Source organism: Coregonus clupeaformis, chromosome 21, assembly GCF_020615455.1.
Source record: "Coregonus clupeaformis isolate EN_2021a chromosome 21, ASM2061545v1, whole genome shotgun sequence".
Classification (NCBI taxonomy): Eukaryota; Metazoa; Chordata; class Actinopteri; order Salmoniformes; family Salmonidae; genus Coregonus; species Coregonus clupeaformis.
The window spans coordinates 44,532,678-44,560,117 of record NC_059212.1 but is presented as its reverse complement, the minus strand read 5'-3'; the positions used below and the strand labels follow the sequence as shown (position 1 = coordinate 44,560,117).

General features: G+C 46.2%; 1 protein-coding gene across 1 annotated transcript in view; it reads right to left on the bottom strand.

The window, feature by feature from the left end:
• The window catches only part of LOC121535702 (receptor-type tyrosine-protein phosphatase mu-like), a 427,462-nt gene that overhangs the window by 248,526 nt on the left and 151,496 nt on the right, over nucleotides 1-27,440 (bottom strand). Inside the window, exons 4-6 of the mRNA XM_045205919.1 lie at nucleotides 11,532-11,610; nucleotides 4,703-4,818; nucleotides 2,735-2,909 (exon numbers count right to left, since the gene is read on the bottom strand). Coding sequence (XP_045061854.1) covers nucleotides 2,735-2,909; nucleotides 4,703-4,818; nucleotides 11,532-11,610 — 370 coding nt within the window. The remainder of the gene's footprint in view (nucleotides 1-2,734; nucleotides 2,910-4,702; nucleotides 4,819-11,531; nucleotides 11,611-27,440) is intronic.

The following is a 27,440-nucleotide window of genomic DNA, read 5'->3' as shown; positions in this document are numbered from 1 at the left end:
TAATGATTATGTCTCTTCACAGCAAAATCTGCAGAGCTGGGAAGATTGTATCCCCCATATAAATAACATTATATTGGTAGCAAGAATTTTATATAATAATTTAAATTGAAAGATTCTAATTTTTGAATCCGCTGTCGTTTTGCGTGTCAGTTCATAAACACTATGCCATGGGATCGGACGTCAAAGATCTCTTCCCAACTATTTTGCAATCTATATGGGACGGCTGTCAATCCTTTGGTCCTTAAGTGAAACTGATATACTTTTTTATTTATCACAGTTGTCCTTAACCAATTATGTTCTTTAATGCAAGGCCGACAGACAAGTTCCTTACTTTCTCCCCTTCCACTTTCCTCTTCCACTTTTGCGGTAAGGCTGCAATTATTTGGTTGTAATTTTGGGTAGAGCAGACATTTCCATATGTTTTTGTTAGCTGCATGTGCGACATAACTCCACCAGTCCTACCGATGATATCATTTACGAAGATTATACCTTTTTTAAACATTCTGTCAAAAATAAAGGTTTTTTGTCAATTAGTATATTTGAATTTAACCACAATATTTGTTGCATTATTTGTTCTGTCGTTTCTGGAGGATTAAATTGAAATTGCAACCAACTTTCTATGGCTTGTTTTAGAAATAGTGACATTTGGGAGATTATTTCCTTTTCAAATAACTGAAAGTGAGAGGTTGTAATCTGAATAAAGGGAAAAAGGCCTTTCTTGAACATTGGGTGAGACAATCTTTACTAATTTGCTTGAGAACCAGTTCGGATTTAAGTATAACTTTTGTATGACTGAAGCTTTTAGTGATAGGTCTAATGCTTTAATATTTAATAATTTCTGTCCTCCGAATTCATATTCATTATATAAATATGCTCTTTTAATTTTGTCTGGCTTGCCGTTCCAAATCAAATTGAATATTTTTTTCTCATATAATTTAAAAAACTGTTCGCTAGGCGTAGGCAAGACCATAAGCAAATAGGTAAACTGGGATAATACTAAAGAGTTAATCAGGGTGATTTTTCCACAAATTGACAGGCATTTTCCTTTCCATGGTAGTAAGATCTTATCTATTTTTGCTAACTTTCTATTAAAATGTATTGAAGTGAGATCATTTATTTCCTTTGGGATATGTATTCCGAGTATATCCACATCACCATCAGACCATTTTATTGGTAAACTACATGGTAATGTAAAAATTAAATTTTTTAGTGATCCAATACGTAATATAGTACATTTGTCATAATTTGGTTGTAATCCAGAGAGGTTAGAAAATGTATCTAGATCCTCTATGAGGCTGTGGAGGGATTCTAGTTGTGGATTTAAAAGAAAACATGAGTCATCAGCGTACAATGACACCTTTGTTTTTAAGCCCTGTATTTCTAATCCTCTGATATTATTATTGGATCTGATTTTAATAGCTAACATCTCGATGGCCACAATAAATAGATATGCCGATAGTGGACAACCTTGTTTCACTCCTCTTGACAGTTTAAAACTTTCTGAGAAATAGCCATTATTTACTATTTTACACCTAGGGTTACTATACATGATTTTGACCCATTTTATAAGAGATTCTCCAAAATTTAAATGCTCCATGCATTTATATATAAACCCCAGTCGAACTTTATCAAATGCCTTTTCGAAGTCTGCTATGAATAGCAGGCCTGGTTTCCCATATTTTTCATTGTGTTCTATTGTTTCCAATACTTGCCTTATATTATCTCCAATGTATCTTCCATGTAAAAAACCTCTCTGATTAGAATGAATAATATCCGACAATGAATAATATCCGACAATATGGAATGGGTCTTACTCCTTTAGGGTGGAATGGGTCTTACTCCTTTAGGGTGGAATGGGTCTTACTCCTTTAGGGTGGAATGGGTCTTACTCCTTTAGAGTGGAATGGGTCTTACTCCTTTAGGGTGGAATGGGTCTTACTCCTTTAGGGTGGAATGGGTCTTACTCATTTAGAGTGGAATGGGTCTTACTCCTTTAGGGTGGAATGGGTCTTACTCCTTTAGAGTGGAATGGGTCTTACTCCTTTAGGGTGGAATGGGTCCGTCTCCTTTAGGGTGGAATGGGTGTGTCTGCTCCACTGGGTCAATGGCAGGACTTTATAGAGTACACACATCCCAGGCCACTTCTGAATCATTTCATTGTTGTTGTTTATGTGTTTTTCATGTGCTTTTATTCATGAAGGTCATGCAGGGTTTGGGGAATGTTGGGGCTATTTCAGTTGTTCTATTGTAGTTCCATTTTACAATCCACCACAAGCACTTGAACGTAATGTAAAAGGTTTGGAGGAGAGTGAATGATGTCTACAGTATATACGTTTAATGGTGAATTCTCCATAGTTGGACATTACAGTATTTACGTTTAATGGTGAGTTCTCCATAGTTGGACACTACAGTATTTACGTTTAATGGTGAGTTCTCCATAGTTGGACACTACAGTATTTACGTTTAATGGTGAGTTCTCTATAGTTGGACACTACAGTATTTACGTTTAATGGTGAGTTCTCCATAGTTGGACACTACAGTATTTATGTTTAATGGAGAGTTCTCCATAGTTGGACATTACAGTACTTACGTTTTATGGTGAGTTCTCCATAGTTGGACGACTTCAATGACAGTACTCGGTAGCGTCGAGTTAATGGTGAGTTCTCCATAGTTGGACACTACAGTATTTATGTTTAATGGAGAGTTCTCCATAGTTGGACATTACAGTACTTACGTTTTATGGTGAGTTCTCCATAGTTGGACACCCCGACTCCATTGTCAGAATGGACAATACATCGGTAGCGTCCAGAGTCTCCCTTAGTGGTGTTCTCCACGTCGAAGGTCCCAATGAAGCGTCGGTTGTTCCACGGCTTAGTAGACTTCATAGGGGCCTCGCGTCCACCAAGACCCTGTTAGAACACAGTCAGGGGTTAAAGGTCGTTTAGTGGACTTCATAGGGGCCTCGCGTCCACCAATACCCTTGTAGCATCTGATAATGTAGTAAAAATGCCAATAATGCCTTGACGATCATGAAACGTCCCCTTGACCATCATGAAACGTCCCCTTGACCATCATGAAACGTCCCCTTGACCATCATGAAACGTCCCCTTGACCATCATGAAACGTCTCCTTGACGATCATGAAACTTGACCATCATGAAACGTCTCCTTGACGATCATGAAACTTGACCATCATGAAACGTTCCCTTGACCATCATGAAACGTGTCCCTTGACCATCATGAAATGTTCCCTTGTGGTCATTGAATGTCCCATGGATAACATCCTACCACTTTTCATAACGTTCCCTAATGGACATCAAAATACCTTATTACGACCCTATACTGCGATCAAACCGGGACCCGTACTGAACGTCTTCTTATGGTCCTGAGGTTAATGTTTTACTGTTCCTAGAGTGGGATAACGTCTCACTGAAACCCTTAAAGGGACCTAATGGGAACGTTACCGAAGACCTTAAGACGTCCCCTGTTTGCTGGGAACCCAGTTGTAGACTGAACTGAACCACACCAGAGAGAGGGAGGCGAAGCGAGACCCATATCTCTAACCACAATCTGTCCACGTTAAGCAGATCCTTAATTATTAAGCAGGTGAGGAGTTTTTGTATGGGGGGGGGCAATGACAGAGTATCAAATTTAGTCAAGATGAACATGAATTGCTTATTTGATCGAATAAATGTTTCGTAATGCTCAGGTTGTTACGAGTGTACTGATATAAGTGTGATGCACGTGACGTCCCGGCAACTTCAAGAATAAACACATATATATCGGAGTTGTTGTTCCTGTTGAAATTCAAGACGGGCTAATGTGTATTCACGAGGTCGATGAATTTGAAATACCTTCGCTACGGAATTCAGGTGGTTGACGACAACACCCATCATCGAATATTCAACACCCTTCATCTTTCATATCGGAATTGCGCCTTTTGTTCACGCGCGTATCTACCCTCTCATTGGCTAGAATTGTCCCACCTGATCTCGCCCTCCATCTTTAAGGGCATGTATTTAATCTTGTCAACATAAAGGATCATCTTTGACCATAACCCTCTCTGACTGTCATAAGGGCTGGTGTTGATGGGGAATGTCAGGCGGTGTGGGCGGGGCTATGCCTGCAGGGCTGGGGGGAGAGGAGGAGGGTTGACATGAGTCTGGTTCCATCTCTGTAAAGGCAAAGTGGCCTGGTCAACCCTGGGATAAGGAGCAGTGAAACTCCTGTTGAATATTTTTGGGATCATTAGAATTTGGCTAATCACGTGACTGCAAGGTGTGTCTTCAAACTGAGGAGCTTTTTTTTCTATTTTCTCTGACGACAGGATGTTTGTGGTCGGAACAGAAGTACAATAGCAAAAGTGTGTGTGTGTGTTTTGTGCTCACATGAGTGTGTGTGTAGTTATGAGTGTCATCCCCCCCCCCTCCAGCTGTCACCCCTACACAGCACCACCACAGGCAGATGGGGGACATTTGTTCATTAGAGATATTTCTCCATTAGTGTCATCAGGGGACTTGACTTAATGTTTGTGTTGCTGCTCTTCTGCTAACGAGGAGCTGTTTGTTAAAGTGATGGAATATCTGGCGACTAGACCTCTACCACTCTGCTGCCCCACACACACTGTCCCTCTGTGTTCTGTTGACAGTACAATGGAAGGTTAGAGTCAGGGGTTAAAGGTCAGGACAAGGTGTTGTAGTCACCTGTAACCAGAGGTTGAAGTTGTCCCTCTGTCGTCCGTTGACAGTACAGTGGAAGGCGGCCGTCTGTCCAGCGTTGACCTCTACACCCTTTATGGTCAGGAAGTGAGGGGTGTTCACTATAAATACACAAACAAACATATATACATATATATATATTAATATACAGTAATATATATTTATATTAATATACAGTATATATATATATATACAGTACCAGTCAAATGTTTGGACACACCTACTCATTCCAGGGTTTGTCTTTATTTTTACTATTTTTTACATTGTATAATAATAGTGAAGACATCAAAACTATGAAATAACACATATGGAATCATGTAGTAACCAAAAAAGTGTTAAACAAATCAAAATATATTTTAAATTTGAGATTCTTCAAATAGCCACCCTTTGCCTTGATGACGGCTTTGCACACTCTTGGCATTCTCTCAACCAGATTCATGAGGTAGTCACCTGGAATGCATTTCAATTAACAGGTGTGCCTTCTTAAAAGTACATTTGTGGAAATTCTTTCCTTCTTAATGCGTTTGAGCCAATCAGTTGTGTTGTGACAAGGTAGGGGTGGTATACAGAAGATAGCCCTATTTGGTAAAAGACCAAGTCCATATTATGGCGAGAACAGCTCAAATAAGTAAAGAGAAACGACAGTCCATCATTACTTTAAGACATGAAGGTCAGTCAATACGGAACATTTCAAGAACTTTGAACGTTTCTTCAAATGCAGTCGCAAAAACCATCAAGCGCTATGATGAAACTGGCTCTCATGAGGACCGCCACAGGAAAGGAAGACCCAGAGTTACAGCAGAGGTAACTCTGGGTCTTCCTTTGCTGTCGTGGGTCCTCATGAGAGCCAGTTTTCACTTTGTCATTATGGGGTATTGTGTGTAGCTTGATGAGGATTTATTTTATTTAATCAATTTCAGAATAAGGCTGTAGCGTAACAAAATGTAGAAAAAGGGAAGGGGTCTGAAAACTTTCTGAATGCACCGTATATCATTCTATATTATATATTTAATTAGAAGACATAAGCTGTGTTCGAATACCCATACTAACATACTGTATACTACATACTTAATGAGTATATACTACATGCTATATACTATTAGTTCATTTTAGTATACTGTAAACGAACGGTATCGTTTCAGTTGAGCATACAAGCGCTTCGCCTGTCTACCGGAAGTTGATACTGTTGCTATGCAACAGTTAGCATAACAAATTACTAGCTAGACATTTTGCGACTTCGGGTGTGTTCTTAAATTCAATCTGGAGTGCCAGACTGCGCTCTGGGCGTTTGTGAATTCAGAGCGTTGTCAGATTGTCCATTTGTAAATTCAGAGCTCTTCGCTCTCGGAGCGTTTCAGAGCGCACACTGGATGCTCTGGCCGAGGAGTAGGGTCGATTAGAGCGTTCTGACCTTACAACGGCAGTCAAGCACCCAAGCTAACTGGTTAACATTGGCTAGCTTGCTAGCTACTTCCAGACACAAATGAGAGAACACCTCACTCTGACCATTTTACTCGCCCTAGCAGAGCTGGTTAGTCTGTTTTCATGTTATCCAGAGCATTGGTGACTGTAACTATGCTGCTGGCAACAATTTAATTACGCTTTTTTGCCGACGTTTACTGACACCATTCAACGGGTGTTGAGCGTTCGTTAATTCATCACTTATTCTGCGCTCTGGTACACTCAGACGAGAGTGCTCTGAAATCGGAGTAGATAGCCAGAGCGAATTTACGAAAGCACCCGAATGTCCATTGAGAACGCACAACGACTATACCAGTTAGCTAACCTAAGAATAACGGGAATAATCAAGTCAATAAACGTTGGGTAGTTAGTTAGAGAGCATATAGTTAATATACTGGCAAGTTTGATTGAATTATTAGCCAACTAACGTTAGTTATCTAGCTAACATACCGGTACATACTGCTGTAATGATATGCTATGCGGTTCGTAAGGCTAGCGTAGCTAACAAATTGTCAGCCAACATAACGTGTAAGGTAACTTATTTGAAAAGTCATTGCTCAACATGTCTTCTAAAATGCTGTGTTGTAAGGGGAGGCAAAGGACCACACAGGCAGTACTAATCACACCTCAGAGCTAGCCGATATCCCACACGGTCATATTAAACACAAAGTGAATTGCCTCTGTTCCACTAGGACCTATATTTTGTAAAAATATAATAATATGCCATTTATCAGACGCTTTTATCCAAAGCGACATACAGTCATGTGTGCATACATTTTTGTGTATGGGTGGTCCCGGGGATCGAACCCACTACCCTGGCGTTACAAGCGCCGTGCTCTACCAGCTGAGCTACAGAGGACCACAAATGGCACCCTATTCCATATATGGCCTCCCGAGTGGCGCAGCGGTCTAAGGCACTGCATCTCAGAGCTCGAGGCATCACTACAGACCCCCTGGTTCGATTCCAGGCTGTATCACAACCGGCCGTGATTGGGGGTCCCATAGGGCGGCGCACAATTGGCACAGCGTCGTCCGGTTTTGGCCGGTGTAGGCCGTCATTGTATATAAGAATTTGTTCTTAACTGACTTGCCTAGTTAAATAAAGGTCAAATAAATAAAAAATAGTGCACTACTTTTGGCTCTGGTCAATTGGAATGCACCCCATACGTACGAATATCGCTCAGAGAGAAACCCGACCATCACTCACTAAGCGGCGTATTGATCCGTTCACATTTCTACACTTAAGCGCCTACCACGTCGTCGTCATGGTGACAAGTGTTTTCATTGATCAACTTCTGCTACATTTGTATGCAGCGCAGAAACTTGTGCCTTACTATGGAAATCCATCTCATTGACATAACATTTATAGGAATTTAGCTACTGGATCCTGTGAACATTTGCATGTGTGTGCATATGTGTGTGTTAGAGCGTGTGATTGTTTGGTCACCAGATAGTTTGCATATAACAACCTGATCTGTGCTCTGTGTGATATAGCATTGATTATTAAAGCTTGTAAGCTACCTGTGATTTAATTGATGGAGAGACATGATAGTATTGATTGTAGCTGAGATTGCAGAACATACCACTGGAGCTCATAACTATTCAGACCCTTTGCTATGAGACTCGAAATTGAGCTCAGGTGCATCTTGTTTCCATTGATCATCCTTGAGATGTTTCTACAACTTGATTGGGGTCCACCTGTGGTAAATTCAATTGATTGGACATGATTTGGAAAGGCACACACATCTATATAAGGTCCCAGAGTTGACAGTGCATGTCAGAGCAAAAACCAAGCCATGAGGTCAAAGGAATTGTCCGTAGAGCTCCGAGACAAGATTGTGTCGAGGCACAGATCTGGGGAAGGGTACCAAAACATTTCTGCAGCGTTGAAGGTCCCCAAGAACACAGTGGCCTCCATCATTCTTAAATGGAAGAAGTTTGGAACCACCAAGACTCTTCCTAGAGCTGGCCGCCCGGCCAAACTGAGCAATCGGGGGAGAAGGGCCTTGGTCAGGGAGGTGACCAAGAACCCAATGGTCACTCTGACAGAGCTCCAGAGTTCCTCTGTGAAGATAGGAGAACCTTCCAGCAGTGATGCTCCCCATCCAACCTGACAGAGCTTGAGAGGATCTGCAGAGAAGAATGGGACAAACTCCCCAAATACTGGTGTGCCAAGCTTGTAGCGTCATACCCAAGAAGACTCGAGGCTGTAATCGCTGCCAAAGGTGCTTCAACAAAGTACTAAGTAAAGGGTCTGAATACTTATGTAAATGTGATATTTCCGGGTTTAAAAAAATAAAATACATTTGCAAACAATTCTGAAAACCTGTTTTTGCTTTGTCATTATGGGGTATTGTGTGTAGATTGATGAGGGGGGAAAAAACAATTTAATTCATTTTAGAATAAGACTGTAACGTAACAAAATGCGCCTCCTGAGTGGCGCAGTGGTCTAAGGCACTGCATCGCAGTGCTAACTGTGCCACTAGAGATCCTGGTTCGAATCCAGGCTCCGTTGCAGCCGGCCGCGACCGGGAGACTCATGGGGCGGCGCACAATTGGCCCAGCGTCGTCCAGGGTAGGGGAGGGAATGGCCGGCAGGGTTGTAGCTCAGTTGGTAGAGCATGGCGTTTGCAACGCAAGGGTTGTGGGTTTGATTCCCACGGGGGGCCAGTATAAAAAAATATATATGTATTCACTAACTGTAAGTTGCTCTGGATAAGAGCGTCTGCTAAATGACTAAAATGTAAAAGGTAAAGGGGTCTGAATACTTTACGAATGCACTATATGTTCAGGTAGCATAGGCTGTGGTACATGCAGAAACACTCACTCTGCATATTATAGTCTACTACCTGTCAAGTAAGTCTGATCAACCAACATGCAATTTTGGTTTATATTCGATTGAGTTGTCAACATATGTGAATTCAACTTGAAATAAACCAAACCTTGAAATCCTATGGTTGATTTGTGGTTGAAATTTGGATTAAAATTAGACGATCTATGGTCTCTTCCTATACACACACACAACCTAAAAAAAAAAAAAAAAAATGCTACAAAAGTGTCATGTATTTAGCAGCCATTACTGCATGTTGTTAAATTATCATTACGGTAGCTCAACCAATGCAGCACTTGCTGTTAAATCCTATTCAGACTGAGTAGCATTGCTTAGTGCTCACAGTTCAATGTAAGAGACCAGAGGATAGATAGGACAGAGGATAGATAGACCAGAGGATAGATAGACCAGAGGATAGATAGGACAGAGGATAGATAGGACAGAGGATAGATAGACCAGAGGATAGATAGACCAGAGGATAGATAGACCAGAGGATAGATAGACCAGAGGATAGATAGGACAGAGGATAGATAGGACAGAGGATAGATAGACCAGAGGATAGATAGACCAGAGGATAGATAGGACAGAGGATAGATAGACCAGAGGATAGATAGGACAGAGGATAGATAGACCAGAGGATAGATAGGACAGAGGATAGATAGACCAGAGGATAGATAGACCAGAGGATAGATAGGACAGATGATAGATAGGACAGAGGATAGATAGACCAGAGGATAGATAGACCAGAGGATAGATAGGACAGAGGATAGATAGGACAGAGGATAGATAGACCAGAGGATAGATAGACCAGAGGATAGATAGACCAGAGGATAGATAGGACAGAGGATAGATAGACCAGAGGATAGATAGACCAGAGGATAGATAGACCAGAGGATAGATAGGACAGAGGATAGATAGACCAGAGGATAGATATGACAGAGGATAGATAGGACAGAGGATAGATAGACCAGAGGATAGATAGACCAGAGGATAGATAGGACAGAGGATAGATAGACCAGAGGATAGATAGACCAGAGGATAGATAGACCAGAGGATAGATAGACCAGAGGATAGATAGACCAGAGGATAGATAGGACAGAGGATAGATAGACCAGAGGATAGATAGGACAGAGGATAGATAGACCAGAGGATAGATAGACCAGAGGATAGATAGGCCAGAGGATAGATAGACCAGAGGATAGATAGACCAGAGGATAGATAGACCAGAGGATAGATAGACCAGAGGATAGATAGACCAGAGGATAGATAGGACAGAGGATAGATAGACCAGAGGATAGATAGACCAGAGGATAGATAGACCAGAGGATAGATAGGACAGAGGATAGATAGACCAGAGGATAGATAGACCAGAGGATAGATAGACCAGAGGATAGATAGGACAGAGGATAGATAGACCAGGGGATAGATAGACCAGAGGATAGATAGGACAGAGGATAGATAGACCAGAGGATAGATAGACCAGAGGATAGATAGACCAGAGGATAGATAGGACAGAGGCTTTGGCTGGCCAACACTCTTATGGAAAGAGACAATACATAGAGGATTCAAAATAAGGCTATCTGCTATATTTGTTTTCATCCCTCTCTCTCTCTCTCTCTCTCTCTCTCTCTCTCTCTCTCTGTCTCTGTCTCTGTCTCTCTCTCTCTCTCTCTCTCTCTTGTCTCTCTCTCTCTCTCTCTCTCTCTCTCTCTCTCTCTCTCTCTCTCTCTCTCTGTCTCTCTCTCTCTCTCTCTCTCTCTGTCTCTCTCTCTCTCTGTCTCTCTCTCTCTCTCTCTCTCTCTCTGCTCTCTCTCTCTCTCTCTCTGCTCTCTCTCTCTCTCTCTCTCTGTCTCTCTCTCTCTCTCTCTCTCCCCCTCTCTCTCCCTCGCTCTCCCTCGCTCTCCCTCGCTCTCTCCCTCTCTCTCTCTCTCTTGCTCTCTCTCTCTCTCTCTCTCTCTCTCTCTCTCTCTCTCTCTCTCTCTCTCTCTCTCTCTCTCTCTCTCTCCCTCGCTCTCTCCCTCTTGCTCTCTCTCTCTCCCTCTTGCTCTCTCTCTCTCTTTCTCTTTCTCTCTCTCTCTTCCATCTCTCTCTCTCTCTCTCTCTCCTCCATTCCCTCTCTTCCTCTCTCTCGCTCTCATTCTCACGTTCCCTCTCTGTCTCTCTAGGGAGGGAGAGAGAGAAGGAGGGAAGAAGGGAAGGAGGGTGGAAGGGAGGGAGGGAGAGAGAGGGTGGGAGAGAGCGAGAGGGAGGGAGAGAGGAAGGGAAGAGAGGAGGGAGGGAGAGAGAGAGAGAGAGCTGTGAGAAGGCATGTTGTTGTGTGTTCCTAACACCTTGAGAAAGATATAGTGTCTCTGTACTATATTGATATCTGGAGGTGTCAGGAAAAGGACAAGGAGGATAGTATGATGATGTATTTTATATAGGCAGGCAGAGAGGAGAGGGCTTTCTTTGTGTGTGTGTCTGTGTGTGTGCTAATGTGTGTGTGTTGTGGTGTGTGTGTGTGTGTGTGTGAGGGAGACTTACTGCACTGGTGGCCCTGGAGCACCACGTCTTTGATGGCCAGCAGGCCGCGATGGCCGGAGGTCACCACTTCAAACACCATCTGAGGAGACAGGAGACACATCATAACAACACAATGTACACATGTCTTCCAAATGTCACTCACCCTCCCCTCCACCTCCCCAGTCTTCCCCTCCACCTCCCCAGTCCTCCCCTCCACCTCCCTAGTCCTCCCCTCCACCTCCCCAGTCCTCCACCTCCCTAGTCCTCCCCTCCACTCCACCTCCCCAGTCTTCCCCTCCACCTCCCCAGTCCTCCACCTCCCTAGTCCTCCCCTCCACCTCCCCAGTCCTCCACCTCCCTAGTCCTCCCCCTCCACTCCACCTCCCTAGTCCTCCCCTCCACCTCCCCAGTCCCTCCACCTCCCCTAGTCCTCCCCTCTCCTCCACCTCCCTAGTCCTCCCCTCCACCTCCCAGTCCTCCACCTCCCTAGTCCTCCCCTCCACCTCCCCAGTCCTCCACCTCCCTAGTCCTCCCCTCTCCTCCATCTCCCAAGTCCTCCCCTCCACCTCCCCAGTCCTCCCCTCTCCTCCACCTCCCTAGTCCTCCCCTCCACCTCCCCAGTCCTCCACCTCCCTTGTCCTCCCCTCTCCTCCACCTCCCAAGTCCTCCCCTCCACCTCCCTAGTCCTCCCCTCTCCTCCACCTCCCAAGTCCTCCCCTCCACCTCCCCAGTCCTCCCCTCTCCTCCACCTCCCAAGTCCTCCCCTCCACCTCCCCCAGTCCTCCCCTTTCCTCCACCTCCCTAGTCCTCCCCTCTCCTCCACCTCCCAAGTCCTCCCCTCCACCTCCCCAGTCCTCCCCTCTCCTCCACCTCCCCCAGTCCTCCCCTCCACCTCCCTAGTCCTCCCCTCTCCTCCACCTCCCAAGTCCTCCCCTCCACCTCCCCCAGTCCTCCCCTCTCCTCCACCTCCCCAGGCCTCCACCTCCCCAGTCCCCCCCACCTCCCCAGTCCTCCACCTCCCTAATCCTCTCCTCTCCTCCACCTCCCCAGTCCTCCCCCCCCCTCCACCTCCCCAGTCCTCCCCTCCCCTCCACCTCCCCAGTCCTCCCCTCCCCCTCCACCTCCCCAGTCCTCCCCTCTCCTCCACCTCCCCAGTCCTCCCCTCTCCTCCACCTCCCCAGTCTTCCCCTCCACCTCCCCAGTCCTCCCCTCCCCTCTACCTCCCCAGTCCTCCCCCCTCCCTCCACCTCCCCAGTCCTCCCCTCTCCTCCACCTCCCCAGTCTTCCCCTCCACCTCCCCAGTCCTCCCCTCCCCTCCACCTCCCCAGTCCTCCCCTCTCCTCCACCTCCCCAGTCCTCCCCTCCACCTCCCCAGTCCTCCCTCCACCTCCCCAGTCCTCCCCTCTCCTCCACCTCCCCAGTCTTCCCCTCCACCTCCCCAGTCCTCCCCTCCCCTCCACCTCCCCAGTCCTCCCCTCCCTCCACCTCCCCAGTCTTCCCCTCCACCTCCCCAGTCCTCCCCTCCCCTCCCACCTCCCCAGTCCTCCCCTCTCCTCCACCTCCCCAGTCCTCCCTCTCCTCCACCTCCCCAGTCTTCCCCTCCACCTCCCCAGTCTTCCCCTCCACCTCCCCAGTCCTCCCCTCCACCTCCCCAGTCCTCCCCTCTCCTCCACCTCCCCAGTCTTCCCCTCCACCTCCCCAGTCCTCCCCTCCACCTCCCCAGTCCTCCCCTCTCCTCCACCTCCCCAGTCCTCCCCTCTCCTCTACCTCCCCAGTCCTCCCCTCTCCTCCACCTCCCCAGTCCTCCCCTCTCCTCCACCTCCCCAGTCCTCCCCCCTCTCCTCCACCTCCCCAGTCCTCCCCTCTCCTCCACCTCCCCAGTCTTCCCCTCCACCTCCCCAGTCTTCCCCTCCACCTCCCCAGTCCTCCCTCCACCTCCCCAGTCCTCCCCTCTCCTCCACCTCCCCAGTCTTCCCCCTCCACCTCCCCAGTCCTCCCCTCCACCTCCCCAGTCCTCCCCTCTCCTCCACCTCCCCAGTCCTCCCCTCTCCTCTACCTCCCCAGTCCTCCCCTCTCCTCCACCTCCCCAGTCCTCCCCTCTCCTCCACCTCCCCAGTCCTCCCCTCTCCTCCACCTCCCCAGTCCTCCCCTCTCCTCCACCTCCCCAGTCTTCCCCCTCCACCTCCCCAGTCTTCCCCTCCACCTCCCCAGTCCTCCCCTCTCCTCCACCTCCCCAGTCCTCCCCTCCACCTCCCCAGTCCTCCCCTCTCCTCCACCTCCCCAGTCCTCCCCTCCACCTCCCCAGTCCTCCCCCTCCACCTCCCCCAGCCCTCCCCACCTCCTCCACCTCCCAGTCTCCCCCTCCACCTCCCCAGTCCTCCCCTCCACCTCCCCAGTCCTCCCTCCACCTCAGTCTTCCCCTCCACCTCCTCCCCTCCCAGTCCTCCACCTCCTCCTCCACCTCCCCAGCCCTCTCCTCCACCTCCCCAGTCTTCCCCTCCACCTCCCCAGTCTTCCCCTCCACCTCCCCAGTCCTCCCCTCCACCTCCCCAGTCCTCCCCTCCACCTCCCCAGTCCTCCCCTCTCCTCCACCTCCCCAGTCCTCCACCTCCCCAGTCCTCTCCTCCCCTTCCCCAGTCCATCCCTCAGAATGTTGTGAATGCTAGAGATTAGACCTTGGTCAAATCTTTATGTCAAACACTTTCAAATACTTCAACTCCAAGCCAAATCAAACTTACCTCAAACAAGTGTTTGACATAATGTATTTGACCCAGATCTGAGTGAAACATGAAGAGACGACAGATGCGATAGGACATGACAGACTAGGGCGGGTCCCTTCAGAATGTTCCAGTTATGCCCCATGGTTTATATAGATAGTACAGAATTTCCTAGCTATGGTGAGCAGTCACCACTGGGGGTAAGAAATGGAAATGGAATGCCAGTCCTACCCCAAAAAACACACAGAGTGGCATGCCCAGCCTTCACATGTCCCACATTACATCCTCCTCTATAGTTCTGGATTGTACATAGTGATGATATCATTCCTTTCACAGTAGTGAGTAGTGACAGAAAGAGTTGTGCTATGTCCTACCATGCTAGACTTAGACTAGTTTATTTTATATCACCAGTAAGGAAGTAGCACAGTCAGACAGACAGACAGACAGACAGACAGACAGACAGACAGACAGACAGACGGAAAGACAGACAGAACCAAGCAGATACCATTGGGGAGGCAGAATGCGCCGAATACAACAGGTGTAGACATTACAGTGAAATCCTTACTTACAAGCCCTTAACCAACAATGCAGTTGTAAGAAAATAAAATAAAAAAGTAAAACATAGATAAGTAAAAAATAAAAATAGCAAATAAAGAAATGTGATTACAGTAGGGAGGCTATATACAGCTATATACAGGGGGGACCGGTACAGGGTCAATATACAGGCTATATACAGGGGGTACCGGTACAGAGTCAATATACAGGCTATATACAGGGGGTACCGGTACAGAGTCAATATACAGGCTATATACAGCTATATACAGGGGGGACCGGTACAGAGTCAATATACAGGCTATATACAGCTATATACAGGGGGGACCGGTACAGAGTCAATATACAGGCTATATACAGGGGGTACCGGTACAGAGTCAATATACAGGCTATATACAGGGGGTACCGGTACAGAGTCAATATACAGGCTATATACAGGGGGTACCGGTACAGAGTCAATATACAGGCTATATACAGGCTATATACAGGGGGGACCGGTACAGAGTCAATATACAGGCTATATACAGGCTATATACAGGGGGGACCGGTACAGAGTCAATATACAGGCTATATACAGATATATACAGGGGGGACCGGTACAGAGTCAATATACAGGCTATATACAGGCTATATACAGGGGGGACCGGTACAGAGTCAATATACAGGCTATATACAGGGGGGACCGGTACAGAGTCAATATACAGGCTATATACAGCTATATACAGGGGGTACCGGTACAGAGTCAATATACAGGCTATATACAGGGGGTACCGGTACAGAGTCAATATACAGGCTATATACAGGGGGTACCGGTACAGAGTCAATATACAGGCTATATACAGGGGGTACCGGTACAGAGTCAATATACAGGCTATATACAGCTATGTACAGGGGGGACCGGTACAGAGTCAATATACAGGCTATATACAGCTATATACAGGGGGTACCGGTACAGAGTCAATATACAGGCTATATACAGCTATATACAGGGGGGACCGGTACAGAGTCAATATACAGGCTATATACAGCTATATACAGGGGGACCGGTACAGAGTCAATATACAGGCTATATACAGGGGGGACCGGTACAGAGTCAATATACAGGCTATATACAGCTATATACAGGGGGTACCGGTACAGAGTCAATATACAGGCTATATACAGCTATATACAGGGGGGTACCGGTACAGAGTCAATATACAGGCTATATACAGCTATATACAGGGGGGACCGGTACAGAGTCAATATACAGGCTATATACAGCTATATACAGGGGGGACCGGTACAGAGTCAATATACAGGCTATATACAGGGGGGACCGGTACAGAGTCAATATACAGGCTATATACAGGGGGGACCGGTACAGAGTCAATATACAGGCTATATACAGGGGGTACTGGTACAGAGTCAATATACAGGCTATATTATTTTATTTTATTTTTTATTTTATTTTTGTCATTTAGCAGACGCTCTTATCCAGAGCGACTTACAGGAGCAATTAGGGTTAAGTGCCTTGCTCAAGGGCACATCGACAGACTTTTCACCTAGTTGGCTCGGGGATTAGAACCAGCGACCTTTCGGTTACTGGCACAACGCTCTTACCCACTAAGCTACCTGCCGCCCACTAAGCTACCTGCCGCCCACTAAGCTACCTGCCGCTATATACAGCTATATACAGGGGGGACCGGTACAGAGGCAATATACAGGCTATATACAGCTATATACAGGGGGTACCGGTACAGAGTCAATATACAGGCTATATACAGCTATATACAGGGGGGACCGGTACAGAGTCAATATACAGGCTATATACAGGGGGGGACCGGTACAGAGTCAATATACAGGCTATATACAGGGGGACCGGTACAGAGTCAATATACAGGCTATATACAGCTATATACAGGGGGGTACCGGTACAGAGTCAATATACAGGCTATATACAGCTAAGGGGGACCGGTACAGAGTCAATATACAGGCTATATACAGCTAAGGGGGACCGGTACAGAGTCAATATACAGGCTATATACAGCTATATACAGGGGGACCGGTACAGAGTCAATATACCGGCTATATACAGCTATATACAGGGGGGACCGGTACAGAGTCAATATACAGGCTATATACAGGGGGACTGGTACCGAGTCAATATACAGGCTATATACAGGGGGGACCGGTACAGAGTCAATATACAGGCTATATACAGGGGGGACCGGTACAGAGTCAATATACAGGCTATATACAGGGGGTACCGGTACAGAGTCAAAATACAGGCTATATACAGGGGGACCGGTACAGAGTCAATATACAGGCTATATACAGGGGGGACCGGTACAGAGTCAATATACAGGCTATATACAGCTATATACAGGGGGTACCGGTACAGAGTCAATATACAGGCTATATACAGCTATATACAGGGGGTACCGGTACAGAGTCAATATACAGGCTATATACAGCTATATACAGGGGGGACCGGTACAGAGTCAATATACAGGCTATATACAGCTATATACAGGGGGGGACCGGTACAGAGTCAATATACAGGCTATATACAGGGGGGACCGGTACAGAGTCAATATACAGGCTATATACAGGGGGGACCGTACAGAGTCAATATACAGGCTATATACAGGGGGTACTGGTACAGAGTCAATATACAGGCTATATTATTTTATTTTATAATTTTATTTTGTCATTTAGCAGACGCTCTTATCCAGAGCGACTTACAGGAGTCAATTAGGGTTAAGTGCCTTGCTCAAGGGCACATCGACAGACTTTCACCTAGGCTCGGGGATTAGAACAGCGACCTTCGGTTACTGGCACAACGCTCTTACCCACTAAGCTACCTGCCGCCCACTAAGCTACCTGCCGCACTAAGCTACCTGCCGCCCACTAAGCTACCTGCCGCTATATACAGCTATATACAGGGGGACCGGTACAGAGGCAATATACAGGCTATATACAGCTATATACAGGGGGTACCGGTACAGAGTCAATATACAGGCTATATACAGCTATATACAGGGGGGACCGGTACAGAGTCAATATACAGGCTATATACAGGGGGGACCGGTACAGAGTCAATATACAGGCTATATACAGGGGGGACCGGTACAGAGTCAATATACAGGCTATATACAGCTATATACAGGGGGGTACCGGTACAGAGTCAATATACAGGCTATATACAGGGGGGACTGGTACAGAGTCAATATACAGGCTATATACAGGGGGGACCGTACAGAGTCAATATACAGGCTATATACAGCTATATACAGGGGGGACCGGTACAGAGTCAATATACCGGCTATATACAGCTATATACAGGGGGGGCCCGGTACAGAGTCAATATACAGGCTATATACAGGGGGGACTGGTACAGAGTCAATATACAGGCTATATACAGGGGGGACCGGTACAGAGTCAATATACAGGCTATATACAGGGGGGACCGGTACAGAGTCAATATACAGGCTATATACAGGGGGACCGGTACAGAGTCAAAATACAGGCTATATACAGGGGGGACCGGTACAGAGTCAATATACAGGCTATATACAGGGGGGACTGGTACAGAGTCAATATACAGGCTATATACAGGGGGACCGGTACAGAGTCAATATACAGGCTATATACAGGGGGACTGGTACCGAGTCAATATACAGGCTATATACAGGGGGGACCGGTACAGAGTCAATATACAGGCTATATACAGGGGGACCGGTACAGAGTCAATATACAGGCTATATACAGCTATATACAGGGGGGTACCGATACAGAGTCAATATACAGGCTATATACAGCTATATACAGGGGGGACCGGTACAGAGTCAATATACAGGCTATATACAGGGGGGTACCGGTACAGAGTCAATATACAGGCTATATACAGGCTATATACAGGGGGTACCGGTACAGAGTCAATATACAGGCTATATACAGCTATATACAGGGGGACCGGTACAGAGTCAATATACAGGCTATATACAGCTATATACAGGGGGGACCGATACAGAGTCAATATACAGGCTATATACAGGGGGGACCGGTACAGAGTCAATATACAGGCTATATACAGGGGGTACCGGTACAGAGTCAATATACAGGCTATATACAGGGGGGACCGGTACAGAGTCAATATACAGGCTATATACAGGGGGGACCGGTACAGAGTCAATATACAGGCTATATACAGGCTATATACAGGGGGGACCGGTACAGAGTCAATATACAGGCTATATACAGCTATATACAGGGGGGACCGGTACAGAGTCAATATACAGGCTATATACAGGCTATATACAGGCTATATACAGGGGGACCGGTACAGAGTCAATATACAGGCTATATACAGCTATATACAGGGGGACCGGTACAGAGTCAATATACAGGCTATATACAGGGGGTACCGGTACAGAGTCAATATACAGGCTATATACAGGCTATATACAGGGGGGACCGGTACAGAGTCAATATACAGGCTATATACAGCTATATACAGGGGGACTGGTACAGAGTCAATATACAGGCTATATACAGCTATATACAGGGGGACCGGTACAGAGTCAATATACAGGCTATATACAGGGGGGACCGGTACAGAGTCAATATACAGGCTATATACAGCTATATACAGGGGGGACCGGTACAGAGTCAATATACAGGCTATATACAGCTATATACAGGGGGACCGGTACAGAGTCAATATACAGGCTATATACAGGGGGGACCGGTACAGAGTCAATATACAGGCTATATACAGGGGGTACCGGTACAGAGTCAATATACAGGCTATATACAGGGGGACCGGTACAGAGTCAATATACAGGCTATATACAGGGGGGACCGGTACAGAGTCAATATACAGGCTATATACAGGGGGGACCGGTACAGAGTCAATATACAGGCTATATACAGCTATATACAGGGGGGACCGGTACAGAGTCAATATACATGCTATATACAGCTATATACAGGGGGGACCGGTACAGAGTCAATATACAGGCTATATACAGCTATATACAGGGGGGACCGGTACAGAGTCAATATACAGGCTATATACAGGGGGACCGGTACAGAGTCAATATACAGGCTATATACAGGGGGGACCGTTACAGAGTCAATATACAGGCTATATACAGGGGGGACCGGTACAGAGTCAATATACAGGCTATATACAGGGGGTACCGGTACAGAGTCAATATACAGGCTATATACAGCTATATACAGGGGGGACCGGCACAGAGTCAATATACAGGCTATATACAGGGGGTACCGGTACAGAGTCAATATACAGGCTATATACAGGCTATATACAGGGGGTACCGGTACAGAGTCAATATACAGGCTATATACAGGCTATATACAGGGGGGACCGGTACAGAGTCAATATACAGGCTATATACAGGGGGGACCGGTACAGAGTCAATATACAGGCTATATACAGGGGGTACCGGTACAGAGTCAATATACAGGCTATATACAGCTATATACAGGGGGGACCGGTACAGAGTCAATATACAGGCTATATACAGGGGGTACCGGTACAGAGTCAATATACAGGCTATATACAGGCTATATACAGGGGGTACCGGTACAGAGTCAATATACAGGCTATATACAGGCTATATACAGGGGGGACCGGTACAGAGTCAATATACAGGCTATATACAGGGGGACCGGTACAGAGTCAATATACAGGCTATATACAGGCTATATACAGGGGGGACCGGTACAGAGTCAATATACAGGCTATATACAGCTATATACAGGGGGGACCGGTACAGAGTCAATATACAGGCTATATACAGGGGGGACCGGTACAGAGTCAATATACAGGCTATATACAGCTATATACAGGGGGGACCGGTACAGAGTCAATATACAGGCTATATACAGGGGGGACCGGTACAGAGTCAATATACAGGCTATATACAGCTATATACAGGGGGGACCGGTACAGAGTCAATATACAGCTATATACAGGGGGGACCAGTACAGAGTCAATATACAGGCTATATACAGCTATATACAGGGGGAACCGGTACAGAGTCAATATACAGGCTATATACAGGGGGGACCGGTACAGAGTCAATATACAGGCTATATACAGGGGGGACCGGTACAGAGTCAATATACAGGCTATATACAGCTATATACAGGGGGTACCGGTACAGAGTCAATATACAGGCTATATACAGCTATATACAGGGGGGACCGGTACAGAGTCAATATACAGGCTATATACAGGAGGGACCGGTACAGAGTCAATATACAGGCTATATACAGGGGGACCGGTACAGAGTCAATATACAGGCTATATACAGCTATATACAGGGGGGACCGGTACAGAGTCAATATACAGGCTATATACAGGGGGGACCGGTACAGAGTCAATATACAGGCTATATACAGCTATATACAGGGGGGACCGGTACAGAGTCAATATACAGGCTATATACAGGGGGGACCGGTACAGAGTCAATATACAGGCTATATACAGCTATATACAGGGGGGACTGGTACCGAGTCAATATACAGGCTATATACAGGGGGGACCGGTACAGAGTCAATATACAGGCTATATACAGCTATATACAGGGGGGACCGGTACAGAGTCAATATACAGGCTATATACAGCTATATACAGGGGGGACCGGTACAGAGTCAATATACAGGCTATATACAGCTATATACAGGGGGTACCGGTACAGAGTCAATATACAGGCTATATACAGGGGAGACCGGTACAGAGTCAATATACAGGCTATATACAGGGGGGGACCGGTACAGAGTCAATATACAGGCTATATACAGGGGGGACCGGTACAGAGTCAATATACAGGCTATATACAGCTATATACAGGGGGGTACCGGTACAGAGTCAATATACAGGCTATATACAGGGGGGACCGGTACAGAGTCAATATACAGGCTATATACAGGGGGGACCGGTACAGAGTCAATATACAGGCTATATACAGCTATATACAGGGGGGACCGGTACAGAGTCAATATACCGGCTATATACAGCTATATACAGGGGGGGCCCGGTACAGAGTCAATATACAGGCTATATACAGGGGGGACTGGTACCGAGTCAATATACAGGCTATATACAGGGGGGACCGGTACAGAGTCAATATACAGGCTATATACAGGGGGGGACCGGTACAGAGTCAATATACAGGCTATATACAGGGGGGACCGGTACAGAGTCAATATACAGGCTATATACAGGGGGGACCGGTACAGAGTCAATATACAGGCTATATACAGGGGGGACTGGTACCGAGTCAATATACAGGCTATATACAGGGGGACCGGTACAGAGTCAATATACAGGCTATATACAGGGGGGACTGGTACCGAGTCAATATACAGGCTATATACAGGGGGACCGGTACAGAGTCAATATACAGGCTATATACAGGGGGGGACCGGTACAGAGTCAATATACAGGCTATATACAGCTATATACAGGGGGTACCGATACAGAGTCAATATACAGGCTATATACAGCTATATACAGGGGGGACCGGTACAGAGTCAATATACAGGCTATATACAGGGGGTACCGGTACAGAGTCAATATACAGGCTATATACAGGCTATATACAGGGGGTACCGGTACAGAGTCAATATACAGGCTATATACAGCTATATACAGGGGGGGCCGGTACAGAGTCAATATACAGGCTATATACAGGCTATATACAGGGGGGACCGGTACAGAGTCAATATACAGGCTATATACAGCTATATACAGGGGGGACCGGTACAGAGTCAATATACAGGCTATATACAGGGGGGACCGGTACAGAGTCAATATACAGGCTATATACAGGGGATACCGGTACAGAGTCAATATACAGGCTATATACAGGGGGGACTGGTACCGAGTCAATATACAGGCTATATACAGCTATATACAGGGGGGACTGGTACCGAGTCAATATACAGGCTATATACAGCTATATACAGGCTATATACAGGGGGGACCGGTACAGAGTCAATATACAGGCTATATACAGCTATATACAGGGGGGACCGGTACAGAGTCAATATACAGGCTATATACAGGGGGTACCGGTACAGAGTCAATATACAGGCTATATACAGCTATATACAGGGGGGACCGGTACAGAGTCAATATACAGGCTATATACAGCTATATACAGGGGGGACCGGTACAGAGTCAATATTCAGGCTATATACAGCTATATACAGGGGGGACCGGTACAGAGTCAATATACAGGCTATATACAGGGGGGACCGGTACAGAGTCAATATACAGGCTATATACAGCTATATACAGGGGGTACCGGTACAGAGTCAATATACAGGCTATATACAGGGGGTACCGGTACAGAGTCAATATACAGGCTATATACAGCTATATACAGGGGGGACCGGTACAGAGTCAATATACAGGCTATATACAGCTATATACAGGGGGGACCGGTACAGAGTCAATATACAGGCTATATACAGGGGGACCGGTACAGAGTCAATATACAGGCTATATACAGCTATGTACAGGGGGACCGGTACAGAGTCAATATACAGGCTATATACAGGGGGGACCGGTACAGAGTCAATATACAGGCTATATACAGGGGGGGCCGGTACAGAGTCAATATACAGGCTATATACAGCTATATACAGGGGGGACCGGTACAGAGTCAATATACAGGCTATATACAGGCTATATACAGGGGGGACCGGTACAGAGTCAATATACAGGCTATATACAGGGGGTACCGGTACAGAGTCAATATACAGGCTATATACAGCTATATACAGGGGGTACCGGTACAGAGTCAATATACAGGCTATATACAGGGGGGACCGGTACAGAGTCAATATACAGGCTATATACAGGGGGGACCGGTACAGAGTCAATATATAGGCTATATACAGCTATATACAGGGGGTACCGGTACAGAGTCAATATACAGGCTATATACAGGGGGACCGGTACAGAGTCAATATACAGGCTATATACAGCTATATACAGGGGGTACCGGTACAGAGTCAATATACAGGCTATATACAGGGGGGACCGGTACAGAGTCAATATACAGGCTATATACAGGGGGGACCGGTACAGAGTCAATATACAGGCTATATACAGCTATATACAGGGGGTACCGGTACAGAGTCAATATACAGGCTATATACAGGGGGGACCGGTACAGAGTCAATATACAGGCTATATACAGCTATATACAGGGGGTACCGGTACAGAGTCAATATACAGGCTATATACAGGGGATACCGGTACAGAGTCAATGTGCGGGGGCACGGGTTAGTCGAGGTAATTGAGGTCATATGTACATGTAGAGTTAAAGTGACTATGCATATATAATGAACAGAGTAGCAGCAGCGTAAAAGAGGGGGTTGGGGTGGGGGTGGGGGGGGAATGCAAATAGTCCGGGTAGCCATGATTAGCTGTTCAGGAGTCTTATGGCTTGGGGGTAGAAGCTGTTAAGAAGCCTTTTGGACCTAGACTTGGTGCTCCGGTACCGCTTGCCGTGCGGTAGCAGAGAGAACAGTCTATTACTAGGGTGGCTGGAGTCTTTGACCATTTTTAGGGCCTTCCTCTGACACCGCCTGGTATAGAGGTCCTGGATGGCAGGAAGCTCAGCCTTCCTCTGACACCGCCTGGTATAGAGGTCCTGGATGGCAGGAAGCTTGGCCCCAATGTTTTTTATGAATATTGCTAGCAACAACAGAATAAATACATGTTTAATTACATACCTACAGTAGAAAAGAGGATAATATATTACTTCTAATTATGTGAACTCAACTCCTAATATTGAGCAAATTACACTCATCGGCAAGTGCCGCTGGCTGCAAAAGCATACTCCAGTTTACAGTCTAGCTCATAGCCAATCACTCCCCAGTTTACAGTCTAGCTCATAGCCAATCACTCCCCAGTTTACAGTCTAGCTCATAGCCAATCACTCCCCAGTTTACAGTCTAGCTCATAGCCAATCACTCCCCAGTTTACAGTCTAGCTCATAGCCAATCACTCCCCAGTTTACAGTCTAGCTCATAGCCAATCACTCCCCAGTTTACAGTCTAGCTCATAGCCAATCACTCCCCAGTTTACGTTGTAAATAGCAATAAATACGAATTCTTCTATAATATGATAAATTATGTGATGACAACTAAAAGTTTTAGGATGACCTGACAGAGAAGTAATTATCTCAGGTGAAAGACCTTGTTTGGACTTTATAAAAAACATAACGTGTAATTACTGAATAATATCAGCATACCAGGTGGTTTCATTATGACAATCACACACCCACACACACACACACACACACACACACACACACACACAGACGCACACACAGACGCACACACAGACGCACACGCGCACACACGCACACACGCACGCACGCACGCACACACACACACACACACACACACACACACACACACACACACACACACACACACACACACACACACACACACACACACACACAGACGCACAGACGCATTAACACACATGCGCCCATACAGACACACACAATTCCTAGGTTACTATGCAATTACAGACACCTATAATTAACACGTGTTGCTAATTAGATATCATTTTCAGGATTTCGCTTTTTAAATTTTCCTTGTGAGGAAGAGACGGCCCACATATCATTAGTGCCTGCAGAAGTATTTTACCTTGTAGTCAGTTTGGAGGCTGAGACCATTATGTACCACACGCACACGCACACGCACGCGCACGCGCACGCGCACGCGCACGCACACACACACACACACACACACACACACACACACACACACACACACACACACACACACACACACACACACACACACACACACACACACACACACACACACACACACACACACACACACACACACACACACACACTGTGGGGCCTGTAGCCTGTAGCCATAATGAAACAGCCCAGTGGGGCCTAATCTCCCGTTTGGTTGGGAGGTCTAAGAAGGCTCTCTGCATCAATTAACATTTCCTGCTCTGCATCCCAAATGGCACCCTCCTATTCCCTTTAAAGTGCACTACTTTTGACCCGGGCCCACAGGGGATAGGGTGACATTCGGGATGCAACCTTGGTGAGTTCCCTCTCTTCCTCAATGAGACCTAGAAACACCAACAATCAGGGTGTGGAATCACTTGTATCAGCGGTGATGTACTATGGTGAAGTGATGAGGTGAGGTGATGAGGTGAGGTGGCAGCTGAACGTTCTAATGATGTAGAACTGGCACTGAGGGGAGGGAAAGGAGGTAGGCCTGTTGCCATGGATACAAGAGGTTCATATTCAGAAGTAATATGTAATTAAGCAATAAGGCACGCGAGGCAGTGCTGTATCATGAATACAGTCACAGGTAAGAGGCAGTGCTGTATCATGAATACAGTCACAGGTAAATGGAGTTGTTCGGCCCGACGCGAAACATACAGTATCTTCATTAAAACATTATTTTGATAAGTAAATTCATACAATTTCATTCTTCCACCAGAAGATATAGTCCGAACAAAAGTCTGGTTGTTAGGTATGGTAAGGTAAGGTACGGTAAGGTAGGGTAAGGTACTGTATGGTATGGTAAGGTAAGGTACGGTAAAGTATGTAAGGTACTGTATGGTAAGGTATGGTAAGGAATGGTAAGGTAAGGTGGGGTAAGGTATGTTAAGGTATGGCAAGGTATGGTAATGTACTGTATGGTAAGGTATGGTAAGGCAAGGTATGGTAAGGTATGGTAAGGTATGGTATGGTAAGGTATGGTATGGCAAGGTTTTGTATGGTATGGCAAGGTATGGTAAGGTATGGCAAGGAATTGTAAGGTATGGCATGGCAAGGAAAGGTAAGGTGGGGTAAGGTATGGTATGGTATGGTAAGGTATGGTAAGGTGTGGCAAGGTATGGCATGGCAAGGAAAGGTAAGGTGGGGTAAGGTACTGTATGGAAAGGTATGGTAAGGTAGGGTACAGTATGGAAAGGTATGGTATGTTAAGGTAATGTATGGTAAGGTAAGGTAAGGTATGGTATGGCAGGGTAAGATATGGTAAGGTATGTAAGGCAATGTATGGTAAGGTATATCAAGGTATGGTAAAGTATGGTAAAGTACTGTATTGTAAGGTATGGTATGGTAAGGTATGGTAAGGTACTGTATGGCAAGGTATGGTAAGGTACTGTATGGTAAGGTAAGGGTAAGAGCGTTGTGCCAGTAACCGAAAGGTCGCTGGTTCTAATCCCCGAGCCGACTAGGTGAAAAATCTGTCGATGTGCCCTTAAGTAAGGCACTTAACCCTAATTGCTCCTGTAAGTCGCTCTGGATAAGAGCGTCTGCTAAATGACTAAAATGTAAATGTAAGGTATGGCAAGGTACTGTATGGCAAGGTATGATAAGGTACTGTATGGTAAGGTATGGTAAGGTGGTGTATGGTAAGGTAAGGTATTGTATGGTGAGGTAAGTTACTGTATGGCAAGATATGGTAAGGTATGGTAAGGTATGTAAGGTACTGTATGGCAAGGTGTAAGGTATGGCAAGGTACTGTATGGTAAGGTACTGTATGGTAAGGTACGGTATGGTAAGGCATGGCAAGGTACGGTATGGAAAGGTATGATATGGCAAGGTATGGTATGGTAAGGTATGGTATTGTATGGTAA